Source organism: Brassica rapa, chromosome A03 (assembly GCF_000309985.2).
Source record: "Brassica rapa cultivar Chiifu-401-42 chromosome A03, CAAS_Brap_v3.01, whole genome shotgun sequence".
Taxonomy (NCBI): Eukaryota; Viridiplantae; Streptophyta; class Magnoliopsida; order Brassicales; family Brassicaceae; genus Brassica; species Brassica rapa.
The window spans coordinates 7219621-7236741 of record NC_024797.2 but is presented as its reverse complement, the minus strand read 5'-3'; the positions used below and the strand labels follow the sequence as shown (position 1 = coordinate 7236741).

The 17121-nt window shown below is 37.0% G+C and overlaps 4 protein-coding genes across 4 annotated transcripts; 1 reads left to right on the top strand and 3 right to left on the bottom strand.

Annotated features, from left to right (window-relative positions):
* Positions 1-270: 270 nt before the first annotated feature.
* Positions 271-3462, top strand: LOC103857264 (pyruvate dehydrogenase E1 component subunit beta-1, mitochondrial). Its single transcript, XM_009134439.2, has 14 exons — positions 271-458; positions 547-615; positions 706-768; positions 893-973; positions 1059-1085; positions 1171-1233; positions 1323-1409; positions 1555-1680; positions 2092-2225; positions 2322-2394; positions 2504-2569; positions 2716-2754; positions 2841-2965; positions 3050-3462. Exons 2-14 carry the CDS (start codon positions 562-564, stop codon positions 3213-3215), a joined length of 1104 nt encoding a protein of 367 aa, XP_009132687.2. The 5' UTR covers positions 271-458; positions 547-561; the 3' UTR covers positions 3216-3462.
* Positions 3463-3654: 192 nt separating this feature from the next.
* LOC103857265 (probable serine/threonine-protein kinase At1g54610) lies at positions 3655-6680 on the bottom strand. Its single transcript, XM_009134440.3, has 7 exons — positions 6093-6680; positions 5721-6005; positions 5149-5469; positions 4762-4989; positions 4529-4629; positions 4316-4442; positions 3655-4227 (listed from the first exon to the last, which is right to left on the bottom strand). The coding sequence occupies exons 1-7, from the start codon at positions 6414-6416 to the stop codon at positions 3895-3897; spliced, it is 1719 nt and encodes a 572-aa protein (XP_009132688.1). The 5' UTR covers positions 6417-6680; the 3' UTR covers positions 3655-3894.
* Positions 6681-9429: 2749 nt separating this feature from the next.
* On the bottom strand, positions 9430-11084 carry LOC103857263 (ubiquitin-conjugating enzyme E2 27). The gene is made up of 5 exons (XM_009134438.3): positions 10777-11084; positions 10500-10548; positions 10002-10161; positions 9826-9909; positions 9430-9746 (listed from the first exon to the last, which is right to left on the bottom strand). Exons 1-5 carry the CDS (start codon positions 10952-10954, stop codon positions 9639-9641), a joined length of 579 nt encoding a protein of 192 aa, XP_009132686.1. The 5' UTR covers positions 10955-11084; the 3' UTR covers positions 9430-9638.
* Positions 11085-12151: 1067 nt separating this feature from the next.
* On the bottom strand, positions 12152-14251 carry LOC103857262. Its single transcript, XM_009134437.3, has one exon. It carries the CDS (start codon positions 14048-14050, stop codon positions 12389-12391), a length of 1662 nt encoding a protein of 553 aa, XP_009132685.1. The 5' UTR covers positions 14051-14251; the 3' UTR covers positions 12152-12388.
* Between the last annotated feature and the right edge of the window lie 2870 nt (positions 14252-17121).

Below are 17121 nucleotides of genomic sequence, written 5' to 3'. Positions count from 1 at the left end.
CGTCATCATCGTAAAAGCACTTTCACAGAAAAAGTGATAACTGTCTTTGGTAGATAAAATTATAAGGTGTTAGTGCTTTGATATAATTAATTGGAGTTATATAAAAATCAGTTTTTTTAATTGGATCCTACTTTTATCAATTGGTCACACTGCTATTTTAATAGAATAGATGACCAAATGGAATAAAAATAGTTGAGAAAGAAAAAGTAAAAAGGAGAAAATGTCAACCATTCGATCAAGACCTATGTAACTAATCGTACGGCTCATGTGATTTGAGACGAATAAAAGAGCTGTTGCTTTGTTGTTGTTACAACAAAAAAATAATAATATATAAATATATAAAAAAACAGTGCCCTTTCGCTCAAGCTTGAGTCGTCGTCGTCGTTCTCTTCTCCTCTTTATAATCCGCCGTCTCCGATACGTTTTTTTGCCGGCGCGTTAGATCGTTCAAAGCTAAGGTAATCATCGATCTCCGGATTGTGATCTCTCTGTGTTCGTTTTCTCTCCACCCGACGATTGTTAATACTGCTGATTTTTGTTTTACAGTAAGAGAGAGAGAAGATGTGGGGAATCTTGAGGCGAAGTGCCGTCGATGGAGGAGGCTTCTCTGCTTCGGTATAAGATTCTTTTGCTCCTTTGCTTTTATCTCTTCATTGACGATACCGATTTGAGATTCTGATTTTTCGAAAATGGATTGTTGAACAGTCTCTCAGAAGGACGCGATTCTCTTTGGTTTCCGCAAGGAGCTACGCAGCTGGTTCAAAAGAGGTAATCAATCGTCTTCATCGAAATCCATATAGGAGCTACTGTTTTAATTTTTAGTTATTGTTTATTGCAAGTTCCTTGTATATGTAACGTCATTTACATTTCTCTATGAATATCCTTTGTTTAGATGACAGTCAGAGACGCTCTAAACTCTGCAATCGATGAGGAGATGTCTGCAGATCCTAAAGTATTCGTCATGGGTGAAGAGGTTAGTTGCAGCTTACATTATCTGGCGTTTATAGTCAGGTATCGATATTTTGATATAATTTCATATTTTTATCTTGTTTATGTAGGTTGGACAATATCAAGGGGCCTACAAGGTTAGAACTGCGTTGACCTGGTGGAAATATAAATTTCTAGTTTTTTTACGTTCTCTTGGTCTGACCCTTAATCATGTACTCTCAGATCACTAAAGGCCTTTTGGAGAAGTATGGTCCTGAGAGAGTTTACGATACCCCTATTACCGAGGTTTGGGTTTCTTATATTATGACTTTCCTTATGTCCGTTTTCTAGATTGGGAAGAAGAATTCTAACAGTCATCTTTTATCATGTCTTAGGCTGGATTCACTGGAATTGGAGTTGGTGCCGCCTATGCCGGCTTAAAGCCTGTTGTAGAATTTATGACTTTTAACTTCTCTATGCAGGTTAGCGTTGGTTTTATGTTGTTCTACATTTTGCCTCTTTCCTTGACCTTGCTTAGCATCACTGTTGCGTTATGGGATTATGCACTGTTGTGCAAAGACATTCTTTTTATATGTATCGTAACGTCTATATTGGAATTTGTTTCAGGCAATTGATCATATCATAAATTCTGCTGCAAAGTCGAATTACATGTCTGCTGGACAGATAAATGTACCCATTGTCTTTAGAGGACCCAATGGTGCTGCTGCTGGTGTTGGTGCTCAGCATTCTCAGGTAAACGCTAACGCAAATTATGTAGAACATACCGTTTCCGTCACACAAAAGAAAGATAATGATAATCAAATAGGATCTTTGCCTTTAACGTTGATCAAATTTTCCCTTAATAAATGAGCCATTTTACTGATTGATTATGATAAAAGTTTTTAGCACAGTAATGTGCAAACTGTTTTCTCTTGAGCTTGGTAATGAACACATGAAACCATGACTGTCTGTCTTAGAGAAGAGCCTAGAATGTATGACTAACATGATTGGTAGATGTATTTATGATTGTGGTGGTACCATTCATTGTTTAAGTAACATGATAAATACTAGGGATCAAGGAATAATCTGTGTTTACGACTGCTTGTGGCCTTGTTTATGTATCTCTGGATGTTAAATGAATGTCTTTTGTTATACATTTTGCAGTGCTATGCAGCATGGTACGCCTCAGTTCCTGGTTTGAAAGTTCTGGCTCCATATTCAGCTGAAGATGCTCGTGGTCTTCTTAAAGCTGCCATTAGAGACCCTGACCCTGTTGTCTTCCTCGAAAACGAGTTACTGTAAGTAGTACGCCTAATCGGAATTCTTGTCATGTGATTAGGAGCCTAAAGCCACACACATAACAAAACCCACTTAATTTTGATTTGGTCATGCAGATATGGTGAATCATTTCCAATTTCAGAAGAAGCACTTGATTCAAGTTTCTGTCTTCCGATAGGCAAAGCCAAGGTGCTTGTCGCTTGATATTTATCGTCCTCTTTGTCTTTTTTTATGTTTCTCTTTCGTTTTTCTTCAGTCTAGCAGTTGGATGCTTTAATGATGTATTGGCTAATAACAGATTGAACGAGAAGGAAAGGATGTAACCATAACAACTTTCTCGAAGATGGTCGGTTTTGCCCTCAAGGTTTGACATTTACATGTTTTCACCATCTCCTTTCAGTATAGATAAAATATTACTCTCGGATGATTTTTTTGCCTCGCATGATTCTTACAAAAGTGGTGCTCCTCTTTGTTCTGTGTCTGAATTAACTTGAATATAAATGATTCCAGGCAGCTGAGAAGCTCGCAGAAGAGGGAATAAGTGCTGAGGTATGAAGATTTTCAGTTTTTTTTTTATCTTGTGATTCTACATCAAATACGTAAGCTCTGAAATGTTTTGGTAATAAAATGTTTAGGTAATAAATCTGCGGTCAATCCGTCCGCTAGACAGAGCAACGATCAATGCTTCAGTGAGAAAAACAAGTAGATTGGTCACAGTTGAAGAAGGTTTCCCTCAGCATGGAGTCTGTGCAGAAATCTGGTTAGAAACGAATCTATTTCTGGATTACTATATCGCTTTTGTCAGAATCATTGATTAATGTTTGTGTTATGGTGGTGGGATCAGTGCGTCGGTTGTGGAGGAGAGCTTTTCATACTTGGATGCACCGGTGGAGAGGATAGCAGGAGCTGATGTTCCAATGCCTTACGCAGCTAACCTAGAGAGATTGGCTCTTCCTCAGGTAGAGGATATCGTTCGAGCAGCCAAGAGAGCTTGTTACAGATCCAAATAAAGAAAATGTTCATCGTCAGACACCACCCCCAACACATTTCTTCTTTGATCTTTAAAGGGAAGGAAAATAAGAAAAAGGAGAAAAATGATGTCTCTTTTGCTACAAAACAACCGTTCCTCGTGATTTTTTATTTGATCTCTTGCTATTGTTAATCCTCTGGCTTACGGTTTTTATTTTTCCTTTTTGTCTTGCGAATTGAAAATTATACATCTTTGGGAGTCTAGTAAGAGAGTTCATAACACCTGCCTTTTCTTTTGTGGAGTGATTGGGGAGGCAAATCCCACCAAATAATGAATGAGGTGTTCCTGATCCTGTTTTATGTTCTATAATTTTTCAAGTATGTCATTTCTAGAATAGTTTCCATTTAGTGTGTTATCCTGATACGATTGGCGACTGTTAAAAACTGATATATTAAGCAAGGGATATTAGAAAATGGATGAACATTTTAATCTTGGAAGCCTCAAAAACATATTTCAACAACTATACAATTTATAAAGTAGGATTCTAAGACTACCTGAACTGTGTTTTTTTTTTACACCAGAGTCAAACTACATTTCATTTGTGCACTCTCTCGCTCTTTCAATTCTGCTACAAAGAATATGAACTTGAACTTCAACCAATACTTTATTATTGATGCACTAATAAAACTGTCCAACTCATTTCCCCCTTTCATCTAATCCTATCTCCGGACCCCAAACACCTCTGATCTGCTCCTGAAAAGCAAGTCCATAGAGAGCCCAAGCGCTGGAGGAGGTTTAAGCCCCCATATGTACTTTCTAGAAGAAGAAGATCCGTCTTTGTTTGAAATCTTTCTCATTGATGTCCCTTCCCCAACCTTCAGTGATCTCGATGACCCGAAAGAAGCCTCATGCTTTGCACTAAATACTGAGTTTTTCTTTGATTGATGATGATCTTCTTCCACTGGGTGGTGCCCAACTGCACCATCCTGGTGAGGAGGAGGGAACTTCTCGCTCTTGCTCTTCCCATTTGTTTGTGGCAACATTCTGCATCTCTGTAAAACACAGTGGGAAAGGGTTACGTTACATACATATTGTGTGTGTGCATGAGTATGAATGAGATGAAAAGAAGATTGTGCTCACATCTAAGTTGGCTTGATTCTCGGAATTAGCTTCTGGAGCTGGAAAAGCTCGCCCTGTGCGATCCCCACGAAACCTTACTCTTCTAGCTCCTTCAACACCATTAGCTTTTCTCGCAAGACTCTTTTGCCTAAAAGCCAAAACGAATGAGGGTTATAAATGAATCTAACCAATAGCATTTAGAAGACGCATAGAAGACGATGTAAGAGTTAGTACCTTCTTGCCTCTTCGTCCCTTAGCTTTATATTCAGTTCCTTGGAAGGTGGATATTTTGGTAGACTTGATGGATCACACGCTAATGGTTCACTCGTAAAGAACTGTACACATACAAACCAAATTATAGAAACTTTTGCTTAGAAAGTGCTTTTACTTGCATAACAAATCTAATCAACAAACTAAGTTTCATGTTTTATAAGCAATTGAAAGATTATAAAGCAAAGATGACTAACTTCACTATTTAAAGCTGATGTAGAAGTTCCACGATCATCAGGATCTATAGCGAGAAGTGTCTCCACTAGATGCACAGTTGATGGAGCGAAGCCGCTAAATGCTTCAGACACACAACGTTTGTACGGATGCTGCGGCTTAAAAAGGGTAGCGTTGGGTAATTTGTACTTCTTCCAGTACAAATCTGATGGGGAGCCACATAACTTAAATATCTTATGAAGTTGTTCTACCTAACAAAAAAATAACAAAATTAGTTTAAAAAAAACAATAGTCATTATTAATTATGCATTTATATGGTCCCAAGATGGTTTCCAAAGATAAAAGTTAAACTCACCAAGAAGCATTAATTTTATACATCTGTATCTGATAGCTAAAGGTTTTGGTTTTACCTCGGTTCTTCCTGGCATAACGGGTTTGCCAGCAAGTAACTCTGCCATGATACAACCAGCACTCCAGAGATCAACACCGGTTCCATAGTTCGTAGCTCCAAGAAGAAGCTCTGGAGGACGGTACCAGAGCGTGACAACACGACTAGTCATCGTTTGCTTTTTTTGCTTTGGGTCATAAAACGTAGCCAACCCGAAATCAGCAATCTTCAGTATTCCATTGTTATCTATCAGCAAATTAGAGCCTTTGATGTCTCGATGTAACACTCCTCTACTATGACAATGCTCTAGCCCAGATAGTAGCTGCTTCATAAAACACTTCACCTAAACAAAATGGAGTTAATTATTTATCTAGAAAATATTTTTTGTTGCGACGGACCAAATGTCCTCTTGGGCCAGGCCAGACGCTCAACTAGAGCCAGACCAGATGTCCGTGTTGGGGGATAGATGCTCAACTAGAGCGACATCTGGTGATGGACATCTGGCTCTTCTAGTAGAGCATCTGACCTAAGAGGGCATCTGGTCCGTTAAAACACTTTTCAGCACTTTTAAAGTTAAAAAAAAAGACAACAAACCTGAGAAATATCAAACTTGGAACCTTGAGTAGCAGCAAGACCAGTGAGATCATGGTCCATATACTCAAAAACAAGGTAGAGACTACAAGAAACCCTGGAAGCAACTAAGCCTTGAAGCTTAATAACGTTAGGATGATCTAGGCGTTGCAGCATAAGAATCTCTCTGGCCATGAACTTTACACTCTCTGCTTCCAAATTATCAAACCTAACCTTCTTCAATGCTACAATCTCTCCAGTTAATAGATCCTTAGCTTTGTACACATTGCTGTAAGTTCCTTGCCCTATCTATAAAAAGTCAAAATAATAATAATTATTATTATAACTGCTAATGATTGTTTTGTTTAATACTTAATTTAATGCGAATGGATTAACCTTGTCGAGCTTCTCGTATGTGGTGGCTCGTCGAGGAGTGAAGTCTTTGATGGATTCGCCGCAAGCAGCAACCAGCCACGGTGGCCATCCTTCCGGCGCAGAGAGACTCATCCGTAACGTACGGCGAGAAGAGCCGGCGGAGAAGTCGCCGGTGTGCCACGTTCTTGCCGTCTGAATCTGATTCTTCTTTCTTTCTCCGATGTCGACTACCTCCGGTACAGATACAGAAGAAGGCAAATGATCCGTCTTAGTATCACGGCGGAGGTTTCCAGGAGGAGGTTCATCTTTGGCTCCGGCGGAGTTCTTGCAGAGAACGCAGCCCATATTGTTCGAATCGCCGGAAGCTCTTTTATTTCAGTGGGAATCGGAAGTTGCCAAAAACGACAGTGTTTTGAAGCAGACGAGTCTTTGGCACGTAGGAGAGAGTGAATCACGGTGGTTTTCCGTTAATAGTTAACGGTGTGGGTTCACGTCAATCTGAGATGTGACGTCATCTCTCTGTAACTAAAAGAGTTCTGAAGAATATGAGTGATATTTATTACGCGACATGCCATAGAGTTTTGGTATTTGTACATGTAACATGCCTGAAGTAAAGTTATAAAACTGATCAACTTAGGGTCTGACTGGTTCAAACGCAGCGGTTGCGGTTGCGGCTGCGGGCGTTTGCGGATGCGGGTGGTTGCGGTTTCTAGCGGTTTTAAGAGATTTGTACGACTGGTTCTGCGGTTAGAAATTGGTGCGTTTGCGGGATACTTATGACTGGTTAACTACCAAATACAGCAGCGGTTAAATAATAAATTAACAATATTTACATTTTATATAATTATAAAAATATCAAAAATCATAATATTATAATAAATATGTAAATTATATTTTCAAAGTTATAGTTTTAAATTTTTTAAATTATAGAAAATATTTTTATTTTAAAATTTTATAATATTAATTAAAATATAATAGATATATTTTAGTATTTTTATAATTCCATTTTAAAAATTTTATTTTTATTTTTATTTTTGTATTTATATGGTTTTTAAAAAAAAAAGAAAAAAAAATTATCCTCCCGCAACCGCAAACGCTAGCTGGAACTAGCTTTTGATTTTAAGAGCTTGATTGGTTTTCCCGCTACCACCCGCAAACCGCTCCGAACCTCTTAAAATCAAAAGCTAGTTCCAGCTAGCGTTTGCGGTTGCGGGCGGTTGCGGGAGGATAATTTTTTTTTCTTTTTTTTTTAAAAACCATATAAATACAAAAATAAAAATAAAAATAAAATTTTTAAAATGGAATTATAAAAATACTAAAATATATCTATTATATTTTAATTAATATTATAAAATTTTAAAATAAAAATATTTTCTATAATTTAAAAAATTTAAAACTATAACTTTGAAAATATAATTTACATATTTATTATAATATTATGATTTTTGATATTTTTATAATTATATAAAATGTAAATATTGTTAATTTATTATTTAACCGCTGCTGTATTTGGTAGTTAACCAGTCATAAGTATCCCGCAAACGCACCAATTTCTAACCGCAGAACCAGTCGTACAAATCTCTTAAAACCGCTAGAAACCGCAACCACCCGCATCCGCAAACGCCCGCAGCCGCAACCGCAACCGCTGCGTTTGAACCAGTCAGACCCTTAATGAAGCCTCTGTCATCCGTAATAAGCTGAAGCCCAAAAGTTATTCTACTTTTTTTTTTGTTCAAACGCATTTGACTTTTTGTGTATTTTTCTTTCACTAAAGTCTATTTATGATCCCTATCTCATTATTATTTAATTTTGGATGCTTATACCGTTTTGTCAACGAAAATAATAATTTTAGAATCAATATTTTTATATGAATATTAAAATATCTACGTTGTATTTCCGCCAATAAATTATTTTGTAAAGGTGTGGCATTTTTCAGATAAAGAGAACAATTCACGACGGTAAAGATATTTTATTTTCAGTCATGTTAAAATTTTGCTACATCCTTCCATCGAAAGATAACAAATTCAGCAAATTATAAATTTTAATTTTCAATCATGTTATTTTTAATGATTTTTAAAACTACGTCTTCATATGCAACTTTTGTACTTCCATCATTTAGATTAATTTTGTTATCTATATAATTTATCAACATATTATTAAAATCCCTAATGTTTTGCAGCTTCACTTTTTGGTAACACAACATTCAATACAAACTTGATATTTTGGACCACTTCACCTAAACCCAATTGTACAACCATACAGTTTAGTAACAAGTGCATCGTAGCTTCAGTGAGCATAAAACAAAAATAAAGCATAGATTTAGTACAATTGTACAATCATACAATTTAGTCCTTGAGATTTGATAGACTACATTTGTCTGTATAGGACATTTGTCTATACATACATACATACACCAGCAAGGACATTTGTCTGTATGATTGACGCGTGGACTAAACCAACCCACAATCTGATCTAAATACATCAAGTTCCTCTAGATTCCTTCCTCACTGCACTTCAGTTACTACCAAATTTAAAATTTATTAATATTCGAGAATTTATTGACAAATAGCAACTTCACATAATCATTTATAACAAAGAATGCTCCCCTATAACAAATTGATTTTATACAAGCAAAAAGTCATATAACTTTGTTGACGATGGACAACATGTTGAAGTTGTAAGTCTCCCACCAAGACTAATTCAAATTAAGTGTTATCAAGGAGCCAAGAAGGAACAAACAAAGTAAACAAACCAAAGACCACGACAAAACTTATGCAAGAAGACCCGTGAGTTCTTCTTCAAAAACAATGATTGTAGAAAGATATAAATAAATGAATGGTCAAACATTAAACTTGACGGGTAGTTGAGTTTCAAACCAAACCAAACGTCTACCTTTCGTGTTCACTAAATGCAATGCCTTTATTGGTTCGATCTCTATCTCTTTCTGCATTTTACAAATTCTCACACAAGGTTTAAGTTTTAACTAACAAAAAAACACTAAAATCCCTTGCAATTTGAATTTCAGGTGGGTTTTAGTTTGGTTTTGGTTCAATCATTCTATAACTTTATGGATCATAGATACACTTTCCAGAGTAAAAACCTGATCTTGTATATCAATAATTTATTTTTTGGCCAAATATATCAAGATTTTTTTCTCTACTTAGGATAATTGAAAAAGAAGTTAAACCACCTTTTCAATATTTAGGATAATTGAATATGCCAAGATTTTTTTTCTCTATTAAAATCATCTTGGTATGTGGTTTGGTTTATATGGACTGAAGAAATAACCGGTTCTATCACGAAAACTGATCTTAAACCAACCAACTCCATCAACACTCAACCATAAGAATTAAGACAATGATCATGAATAAAACCTGACAATGACACTTCATGCCCAATGATCTACTAGATAAGATCTCCTTTTATGGATATAAGCATTGCATTTAGTTTTTTTTTTAAAAAGCAGTTAACTCTTAATCATCAGACAAGAACAGAAACGCAACACATAAAGTTATAGACCAAATTAATATCATATCTAGCGCCAAATGAAGCCTGGTTTGATGGATTCTAACCAGAACAGAGCTTTTCAAGCGCCACATTCTCATCTCCACCACTTGATTCAATTGCACTCCTAACCTGAGCATCTCCGAAACCCATCTCCACGAGTCTCTTCACCTGCGACAATACAAGCCTCTTTAGTACACAAACCAGACGTTACATTTTACTTTTAAAATAGTCATATCCAACAACTCACTTTATCCTCAAGAGAAGAGTTCTTGGCAAATGTTTGGGTCCAGTAACGAGCTGTTGATACAAACACTTGATAGTTCTTCATGTACTGTAAACGTCAGAAAAAAATAAAACTGCTTTTAAAAAGTGTAACTAATTAAAAAACGAACATAATCGATGAATGATGATTAAGGTAAAAACCTGTTCAGCAACAACAGCATCTTGAGGGTCTTTAGGCTCTGGTGCAGAGAGTAATGCCTGGACTGAAACAAGAGCGGTCTTCAAAGTAAGAGCTGGACTCCACTGGTCTTTCAAGACATCCAAGCATATTGCCCCGCTTTGGCTACTGATGTTCGGGTGCCTTTTTGGGTTTGGTTAAGATAATAAAATCAACAAAAACAAACCATTAATTAGCACACAACGCACTGCCCAAATACTGTTACTACTCAACTGAGAGTTCAAATACACTAACATACACAGAGTTTGAAATGATTAAATGTATGTAAAAAATAACTTTACCAAAGATAAAGAGATTATCAAACCAAACACTCCAAGGAAAATATGATATAACCAAAACATTAACACCATAACCGAGAGTAAAGAGTTATGCATAAAACAATGATTACATCTCTATAATCAGAAAACTAAAGTTACCAACTTTGCAGTGATTGAAATAAGAATGAGAGTGAATCTGCTTACCAAACTTTGGTTGAAAATTGCATCTTTGGTGGCTCAAAGGGATACCCTTCTGCAATTTAAACCAAAAACAATAAACTTTTAATCATGAAATAACACAATAAACAATCATGCACCCATAAACCCTAGATAGTAAAGTAGTCAATCTGAAGCCCAATCGAGAAGAATTTCACATTCCATAAGCGTAATTCAACAAAACCCTAACTCAATTCGAAGCAAAACCAAGTAAAGCCCCAAACTTTAGCATCACCGATCGAAAAAAAAGCAGAAAAAGAGAGACCTGGAATGGTGATATCGATCTGAAAGGTTCCGCCTTCGTAAGGAGTTCCGATTGGACCCGGGATGGTTCCGGTGAGTCGGGTAAGGTTATCGGATTTCGGGCAGACCCGGATGCCCGAGGAGTCTCTGTCTTTCTCGCAATCTTGGAGCTCTTTCTGGACTCGACTGATATCTATCATCTTCGCGATCCGATTCAAAAAAAAAATAATCCCCCAAAGAGAGAGAGAGAGAGGAAAAGATAAGATGTTAGAATTAAAAGAAGCTTCTTTTCTTTTCTTGCAGGGATTATCGAACAGTCACTTTTTTTTTCACCCGGGGGTGGTTAATTGGTTATTCAATGGCATATTTAAAGTTACTTCTCTAGATTTTTTACTTATAATTTAGTAGTGATATTCCTTTTTTTTGTCATCATAATTTAATGTTATTCAATTACTGATTTTAATTCTTTTTGTTTAAATTTAATATTATGATTATTGTATTTAAATTAGTTATCTTAATTTTTTAAAAAAATCTATTGGTTTTTATATTTACAATCCTTTTAGTAAAAGAATTTTAAATCTGTTGTTATTTAATTAGAGATTTGAATATAACATTCACAATCTTGTGTTATTCAAATTTGATAAAGTCATTTGACATGAAAGAGTTTAAAAAGGTTTAAAAATTTGTTTTATGTGTTATTGTTATATCAATCAAAATCTAACCCTTAGCCTTCAAATTTTATAAATTGTCTTTACAATTATTAAAGTTTTAAATTAATTACACGAAACAATAGGGAATCTACACAACTCTTAACCGAAAGCTTTTTCATTTGGATTAATGACAAAACATACCGAGTCCGGACCAAAGAAACAACATGTCATATGCATTTGCCGAAGAAGTCACAATTAAGTTCATATCAATGTTCTCCAAATCTAAGCTGGATAGATTTAGATTTGACAAGCTTCAAGAATGGCCTTTAAACCCGTGTTGGTTAGCTAGTCTGTTACTTAAAAGCTAGAAGTGGCGAAGTTCGGGCATGCTTTCTGCAATTTCTATGGCAAACTCATCATTATAGTTGATCGGAGAGATCTTTAGCTTCAACGTTTTGAGACTTGGACAAGAACTTGCCTATAACTTTCAGAGACAACTCCTTGTACATCATTGGTGATTTGAATAATTGGATTATGCCAAAGAACTTAACGGCCGTAACAATCATACGGGACCACAAACAATCAAGTTGTAAAAGGTATAAACAAAACAAATGCCATGTGCTTTCCAACCATCATTGTTTGATTGATGTTCGGACAAGGCATACCACCAGAATCCAACTCAGATATGCAACACACACAGTTTCAGATCAGACACTGAACAGTCATTACACAGTTCCTAGATTTAGATAAATCGAGGTTCTTGAAAGTTTTAGAGGACAAGAAAGAAAGTTGAAAGGATCAAACTCTACAAAGATATTATTATTACTAGTCAACAGAGCTAATCAGCAATTAAACTCTCCCTACTCCAATCAAACCAAACCTTATGAACAACCAAACTCATCAAACAAAACATATAGAGAAAAAAAAAAGAAAAAGACAAGAATCGCCCATGTTTTCTTACATACAATGTTAATCCAGAGTCTCTTACGGCCTTGCAAAGACGCCCCAAATCTTACTCCGGGCGAGATTCTCAGCCAATTTCTTAGCTCCTTCAACATCCATTTCCACAAGCTTCTGCAAATGCAAGCAAGCACCAGCAGTAACCACTCGTTTCCTACACTTCGTACAAGTCACAAGCAGTTCCAACGCAGATAATGTATATCTCTTATCAAACTTCTTAATCTTCGGGTCCAAGAGCTGAACAAGACTCAGTATACCCTTGTCACTCTTCCTGAAAATCTTCCTGTTGCTTGCGCACACCAGTAACGTCGACAAAGCCTTCGAAGCTGCTTCTTTCTCTTCAATAGCTTTACCATCTAACATATCAATCAACTGATCAATGCACCCACCGATCTCTTTCCTGCTTTTCGAGGTGAAACTTAAGGATGAAACAGCTTCGGCGGCCGCGATTCTCACACCGAGAACCCCACAGCTCAAAACTGGCACCAAACGAGAGATAAACCCTTCCGAGACAACAACTTCTCTCACAACAGGACACGAAGCCAGATTCTTCAGAAGCAAAACTCCCACCTCAAGTGACTTCGCATTACAATCCGAATCCCAGAAGCTTTTTAACATCTTAATCCCTCCTTCTCTAACAACCAACACCACCATCTCCTCATCATCCTCCCCGCCAGACGTTAAATTACCCAAACACCCTATCGCATTCTCTCGAGCGAGAGGCGTACCGGAGCCACCGAGAGCAACAAGACTCAAAACCGCATTCTCCTCCACGAAATTCTCTCTACTCTCCGCGAACAAAGCCAAGTTCCTCAGCACGCCCGCCGCGAAGGCCTGGGACCCGGGAGTCCCGGATCCGCAGATTTCGAGGAGGGACGATATCCCTCCTCTGCAGCCGATCGCTCTAGCGTTCTCCTTGGAGAAACTCATAGCTTGCAAAGCAACACAAGCCTTCTCTCGAGCGAACGCGCTTCCCGATTCGAGCACGCGGAGGAGGTGGTTGAGCAGAGACAGCCCCTCAGCTATCAACACGTGTCTGCTGCTCTCAACCGTCGAGATTCTCGAGATCGCGGCCACGCTCTTCTCCTTTAAACTCGAGTCCAGCAACCGAACCAAAACGGGAACGACTCCTTGCGCCACGGCGATCATCACGCTCTTGTCGTCTCCCCGGAGAAGCTCCAGCAGCGAGTCGATCGCCGAGTTCTTCGACTCGGTTGCACCGATCTGCAACCGTATAACGAGACTCCTCGCCTCTGATCTCACGCCTTCCTTCTTCGACGAAACGGTAAGCTTCTTCTTCGAGTCGTCGTCGTCGTCCTGGAGAAGGAGGAGACCGCTCTTGATCAGAACGTCGGCGTCTCTCGCGTGGCGATCGAGGCGAGACGCGACCGAGTCGACCTCGCTCTGCGTCTTGAGCTTTCCTTGTGATAAATCTCGTCCCTCGCACCTGGAGGCGACGGAGACGGCGTCGAGTAGCGTCTCACGGACGGAGGCGAGGAGGTCTAGGGATAGCTGGTTGGTGGAGGAGGCGGCGAAGTCGGAGATGTCGGCGAGGTGGGTGTTGAGATCGGAGAGCTTGGCGCGGATCGAGGACCATTTGGACTTGAAGCTGAGAAGGTTGGGGATGAGGTCGAGGAGAGAGGAGATGAGCTCCGGTAAACTCCGGTCGCCGTCGTTTAACGGCATCGGAGGAGTGAGGTAGGGTTTGGGAGGAGAGAGAGAGAGAGAGAGAGTTAATGGGAAGTGAAAGCTGTTTGGTTTGCGCCAGTTGGGAAAGAGCGAAATACAGGGAGGGGAAAGTGGGTTCCACGCGCTTTAGTTTCTAGTATTTGTTTACAGTTTTATTTTATTCGTCAACCCCAATGATCAGAATCTCATGCATGTTACGTGGAAAAACACAATATCGATATTTTTCTATTATAAAGTTGCTGCTATGTGTTCAAAAAAAAAAAAAAAAAAAAAAAAAAAGTTGCTGCTTTTTATTCGGACCTTTTTGGGGGTTAATGTTTGGACATCCTCTCCAAGATTTTTTTTAATTATTCAATGAATAATACATTTAAATTGGTTTTATTTGTTGACAACAAAATTGGTTTTATTTAGGAAAATGCATTTTAAAAATATTTCTCCGATTGTTTAGAATGATACATAGGCAGGCAAAAAAAAAAAAAAAAATTTGGTAAGACAAAAATATTTTTGTTGCCTTCTTTGAATAATATATAGAGGATATCATACATACAAGTGCCTGAGAATGTATATTATTTCTCAAAAAAAATTAATTTATATTTTATGAGAAAGTAATTTGGTTTATTTTTTTAAAATAATTAGACATATATATATATATATATATAATTGATAAGTGTGTTATTTCTCAAAGAAAAAATTAATTGATATTTTATGTGAAAGTAATTTGATTTAGTTTAAAAAAATAGACATATATATATATATATATATAATTTTTTTTGAACATATATATATATATATATATATAATTGATAAGTGTATTATGTTCAAATGATTTTCAAAGTTTATTAGTTTGAGAATTTTGTCTCACTTTTCTATTTTTTATATTTTTTCTTAGAGACTCAACCTGCTCCAAACTACTAATTTGGCTTGAGCAAAAGAAAAGACGATGGCGTGAAAAAGACGTGGTAATAAATGTTACAAAGGCAAAATGTCCTAATGAAGCAAAGGGGCTGGTATGAGTTGACCAGTGACTAAACTCGGCTCAGATTTTAAAATTATTTGCTTGCAACTTTCACGTATTTTATTCCAGGGTCCTATCATAATATAATCTAAAAGTCATTCCTAAACATTCTAACTTAACAAGAACTTTTTCAAATAGAAAAAAAAACTAATAAGAATTTCAGTACACTACTAAATCTATAAGAATCATTTTTGAAAATTTATTTTTGAACAAGTTTTCATAAGCAAGGATACCAACAACAGCACACCATTAGCCATAACTTATATGCAGTTTGGATATAACAGAAGAAATGATACAAACGCATTAATCATAAGTGGAGCTAGTTAATGCCTGTTAAGGAGCACCGTTCTTCACTCAAAAGCTCGCCAAGGGCGAGTTCTACTTCTACCTATTACCATTAAAAGGATTGGATATTTGGACTAGTCCCATTATATAAAAACTATCAACTGGTATCCACACAGCAACAGCGCAACAAAGTAGAATGATGAATCTAGAAAAGGATCACAAACGAGGCTAGAGAGGCCCAACATGGTGGTTAGTTAGTGCCAAACGCATGTTGGGTTTTAACATTACTTAGGATGTGACTCGTTAGTTAATGCCTTGGTATGAGCACTGTATTTTCCTGAAACTTCCAAATGGTTGCATAAGATCAAATATGGGACATGTTAAGAGTATCCCTGTCCTATTCTGGAATACTATCTTCATTACAGCCACAGCTTGATTGAAATGCTCAACCATGTTGAGAAAACCCTATTAAAAAAACCTATTAAAAGTGAAGATTGTCAATAATGGATTATAAAAAGTAAAAACACACACTCAGAGTCTATAGAAATCATGCAGTTCAGGTTTTCACTAGTAATCATCTAGGCAAACAAAACTAGAAGCGGAACAATTCAAGTGAATAGTTACATTAAGATAAGCGACCATTTTCTACAGCTCGTGCAAAATATGGTATTGAGCCTTGAGAGGCGAGAAAGAAATGTGGGAGAAGGTAAAGAAACCAATAACTTACACCACCAGAATTTGTTAGATAACAAGGAAACAGAGTATAAATAGAGATTAAAAATAATAATTTTGTAAAATGCCAGTAGCATTCTAGTGCGTGAAACCGGATATAATTTTACAATCAACATAATTCTAATGTGATGTATAACAGGCAATGCTTTAAGGAACAAAAAGATTCCACAATGTACATACCTCTCGAATTTCCAATGATGTAGGAAGTCATTACCAACAAAGAAATACAAAGTCGTCTATAATTTCTCGAAGTTGATGATGAAAGGTGGATCGAGAATGGCCAATTCATATTGCGGATATTCTCGCAGCACCCAGATGTTCAGGAACTATACAAGACATCACATTATAAATATAAGAAAGTTCCAAAAGTTTAAATTAAAAGTGAACTTCATGAGTGGTTAGAGATAGCATAATCAAATCTGCATACTGTATATACAACTCTTGCCAATAATAAGCAATTTGATGGAAGAAGCACCAACATTTTACCACGGAAAAACGAAGAAAAATAGGTACACTAACCCGACCGTATGGACAATGCCGTGTATTTGGATCAAAGCCAGGAATATTACGTTGGAGAAGAATGTATGACATTATCTTGTTTCTTCTTCTCCCGGAAAATTTGATGATCAGAAAGAATTACCTTCAAATAATAATCCATGTAAACATAGAGGACACAAATCAACTTGAAAACCATAATCAAAGGGGGCAATGCTACTGGAAAAAGAAGTGCAATCAATAAGACCTTAACAAATCTCCAACCAGGGTCATGATTTAACCTAGATTGTACGTAATACTGAAGAGCTAATGAGCTATACAGCCATAAACGGGGTCCGAGGAGGAATGACATTTGAATGAGGTTTCTGTTTTCTCTAATTAGCAAACAAGATTTGTCCCCCAATCTCAAAATCCTGCCTCAGCCTTTCTTCCTAGGTTTCCTATTCAAGCAGATATAGTATAAACGTACAGTAACCTACGGCAAAGCCATGTAAAAGAGAGAGAGAGAAAAAAACATCAGCTGAGTAAGAGCACCTCCATT

Excerpts from the sequence above, each read along its gene's own strand:
- LOC103857262 (XM_009134437.3), bottom strand. The coding sequence starts at position 14,050 with ATGCCGTTAAACGACGGCGACCGGAGTTTACCGGAGCTCATCTCCTCT.
- LOC103857265 (XM_009134440.3), bottom strand. The coding sequence starts at position 6,416 with ATGGGCTGCGTTCTCTGCAAGAACTCCGCCGGAGCCAAAGATGAACCT. Across the intron at positions 4,630-4,761 it reads CATCAGCTTTAAATAGTGAA|TTCTTTACGAGTGAACCATT; the intron begins GTTAGTCATCTT and ends GTATGTGTACAG. Across the intron at positions 4,228-4,315 it reads AGAATCAAGCCAACTTAGAT|AGATGCAGAATGTTGCCACA; the intron begins GTGAGCACAATC and ends TGTGTTTTACAG.
- LOC103857264 (XM_009134439.2), top strand. The coding sequence starts at position 562 with ATGTGGGGAATCTTGAGGCGAAGTGCCGTCGATGGAGGAGGCTTCTCT. Across the intron at positions 1,410-1,554 it reads CTTTTAACTTCTCTATGCAG|GCAATTGATCATATCATAAA; the intron begins GTTAGCGTTGGT and ends AATTTGTTTCAG. Across the intron at positions 2,570-2,715 it reads TGGTCGGTTTTGCCCTCAAG|GCAGCTGAGAAGCTCGCAGA; the intron begins GTTTGACATTTA and ends AAATGATTCCAG.
- LOC103857263 (XM_009134438.3), bottom strand. The coding sequence starts at position 10,954 with ATGATAGATATCAGTCGAGTCCAGAAAGAGCTCCAAGATTGCGAGAAA. Across the intron at positions 9,910-10,001 it reads ATGCTGTTGTTGCTGAACAG|TACATGAAGAACTATCAAGT; the intron begins GTTTTTACCTTA and ends TGACGTTTACAG. Across the intron at positions 9,747-9,825 it reads ACTCTTCTCTTGAGGATAAA|GTGAAGAGACTCGTGGAGAT; the intron begins GTGAGTTGTTGG and ends GTATTGTCGCAG.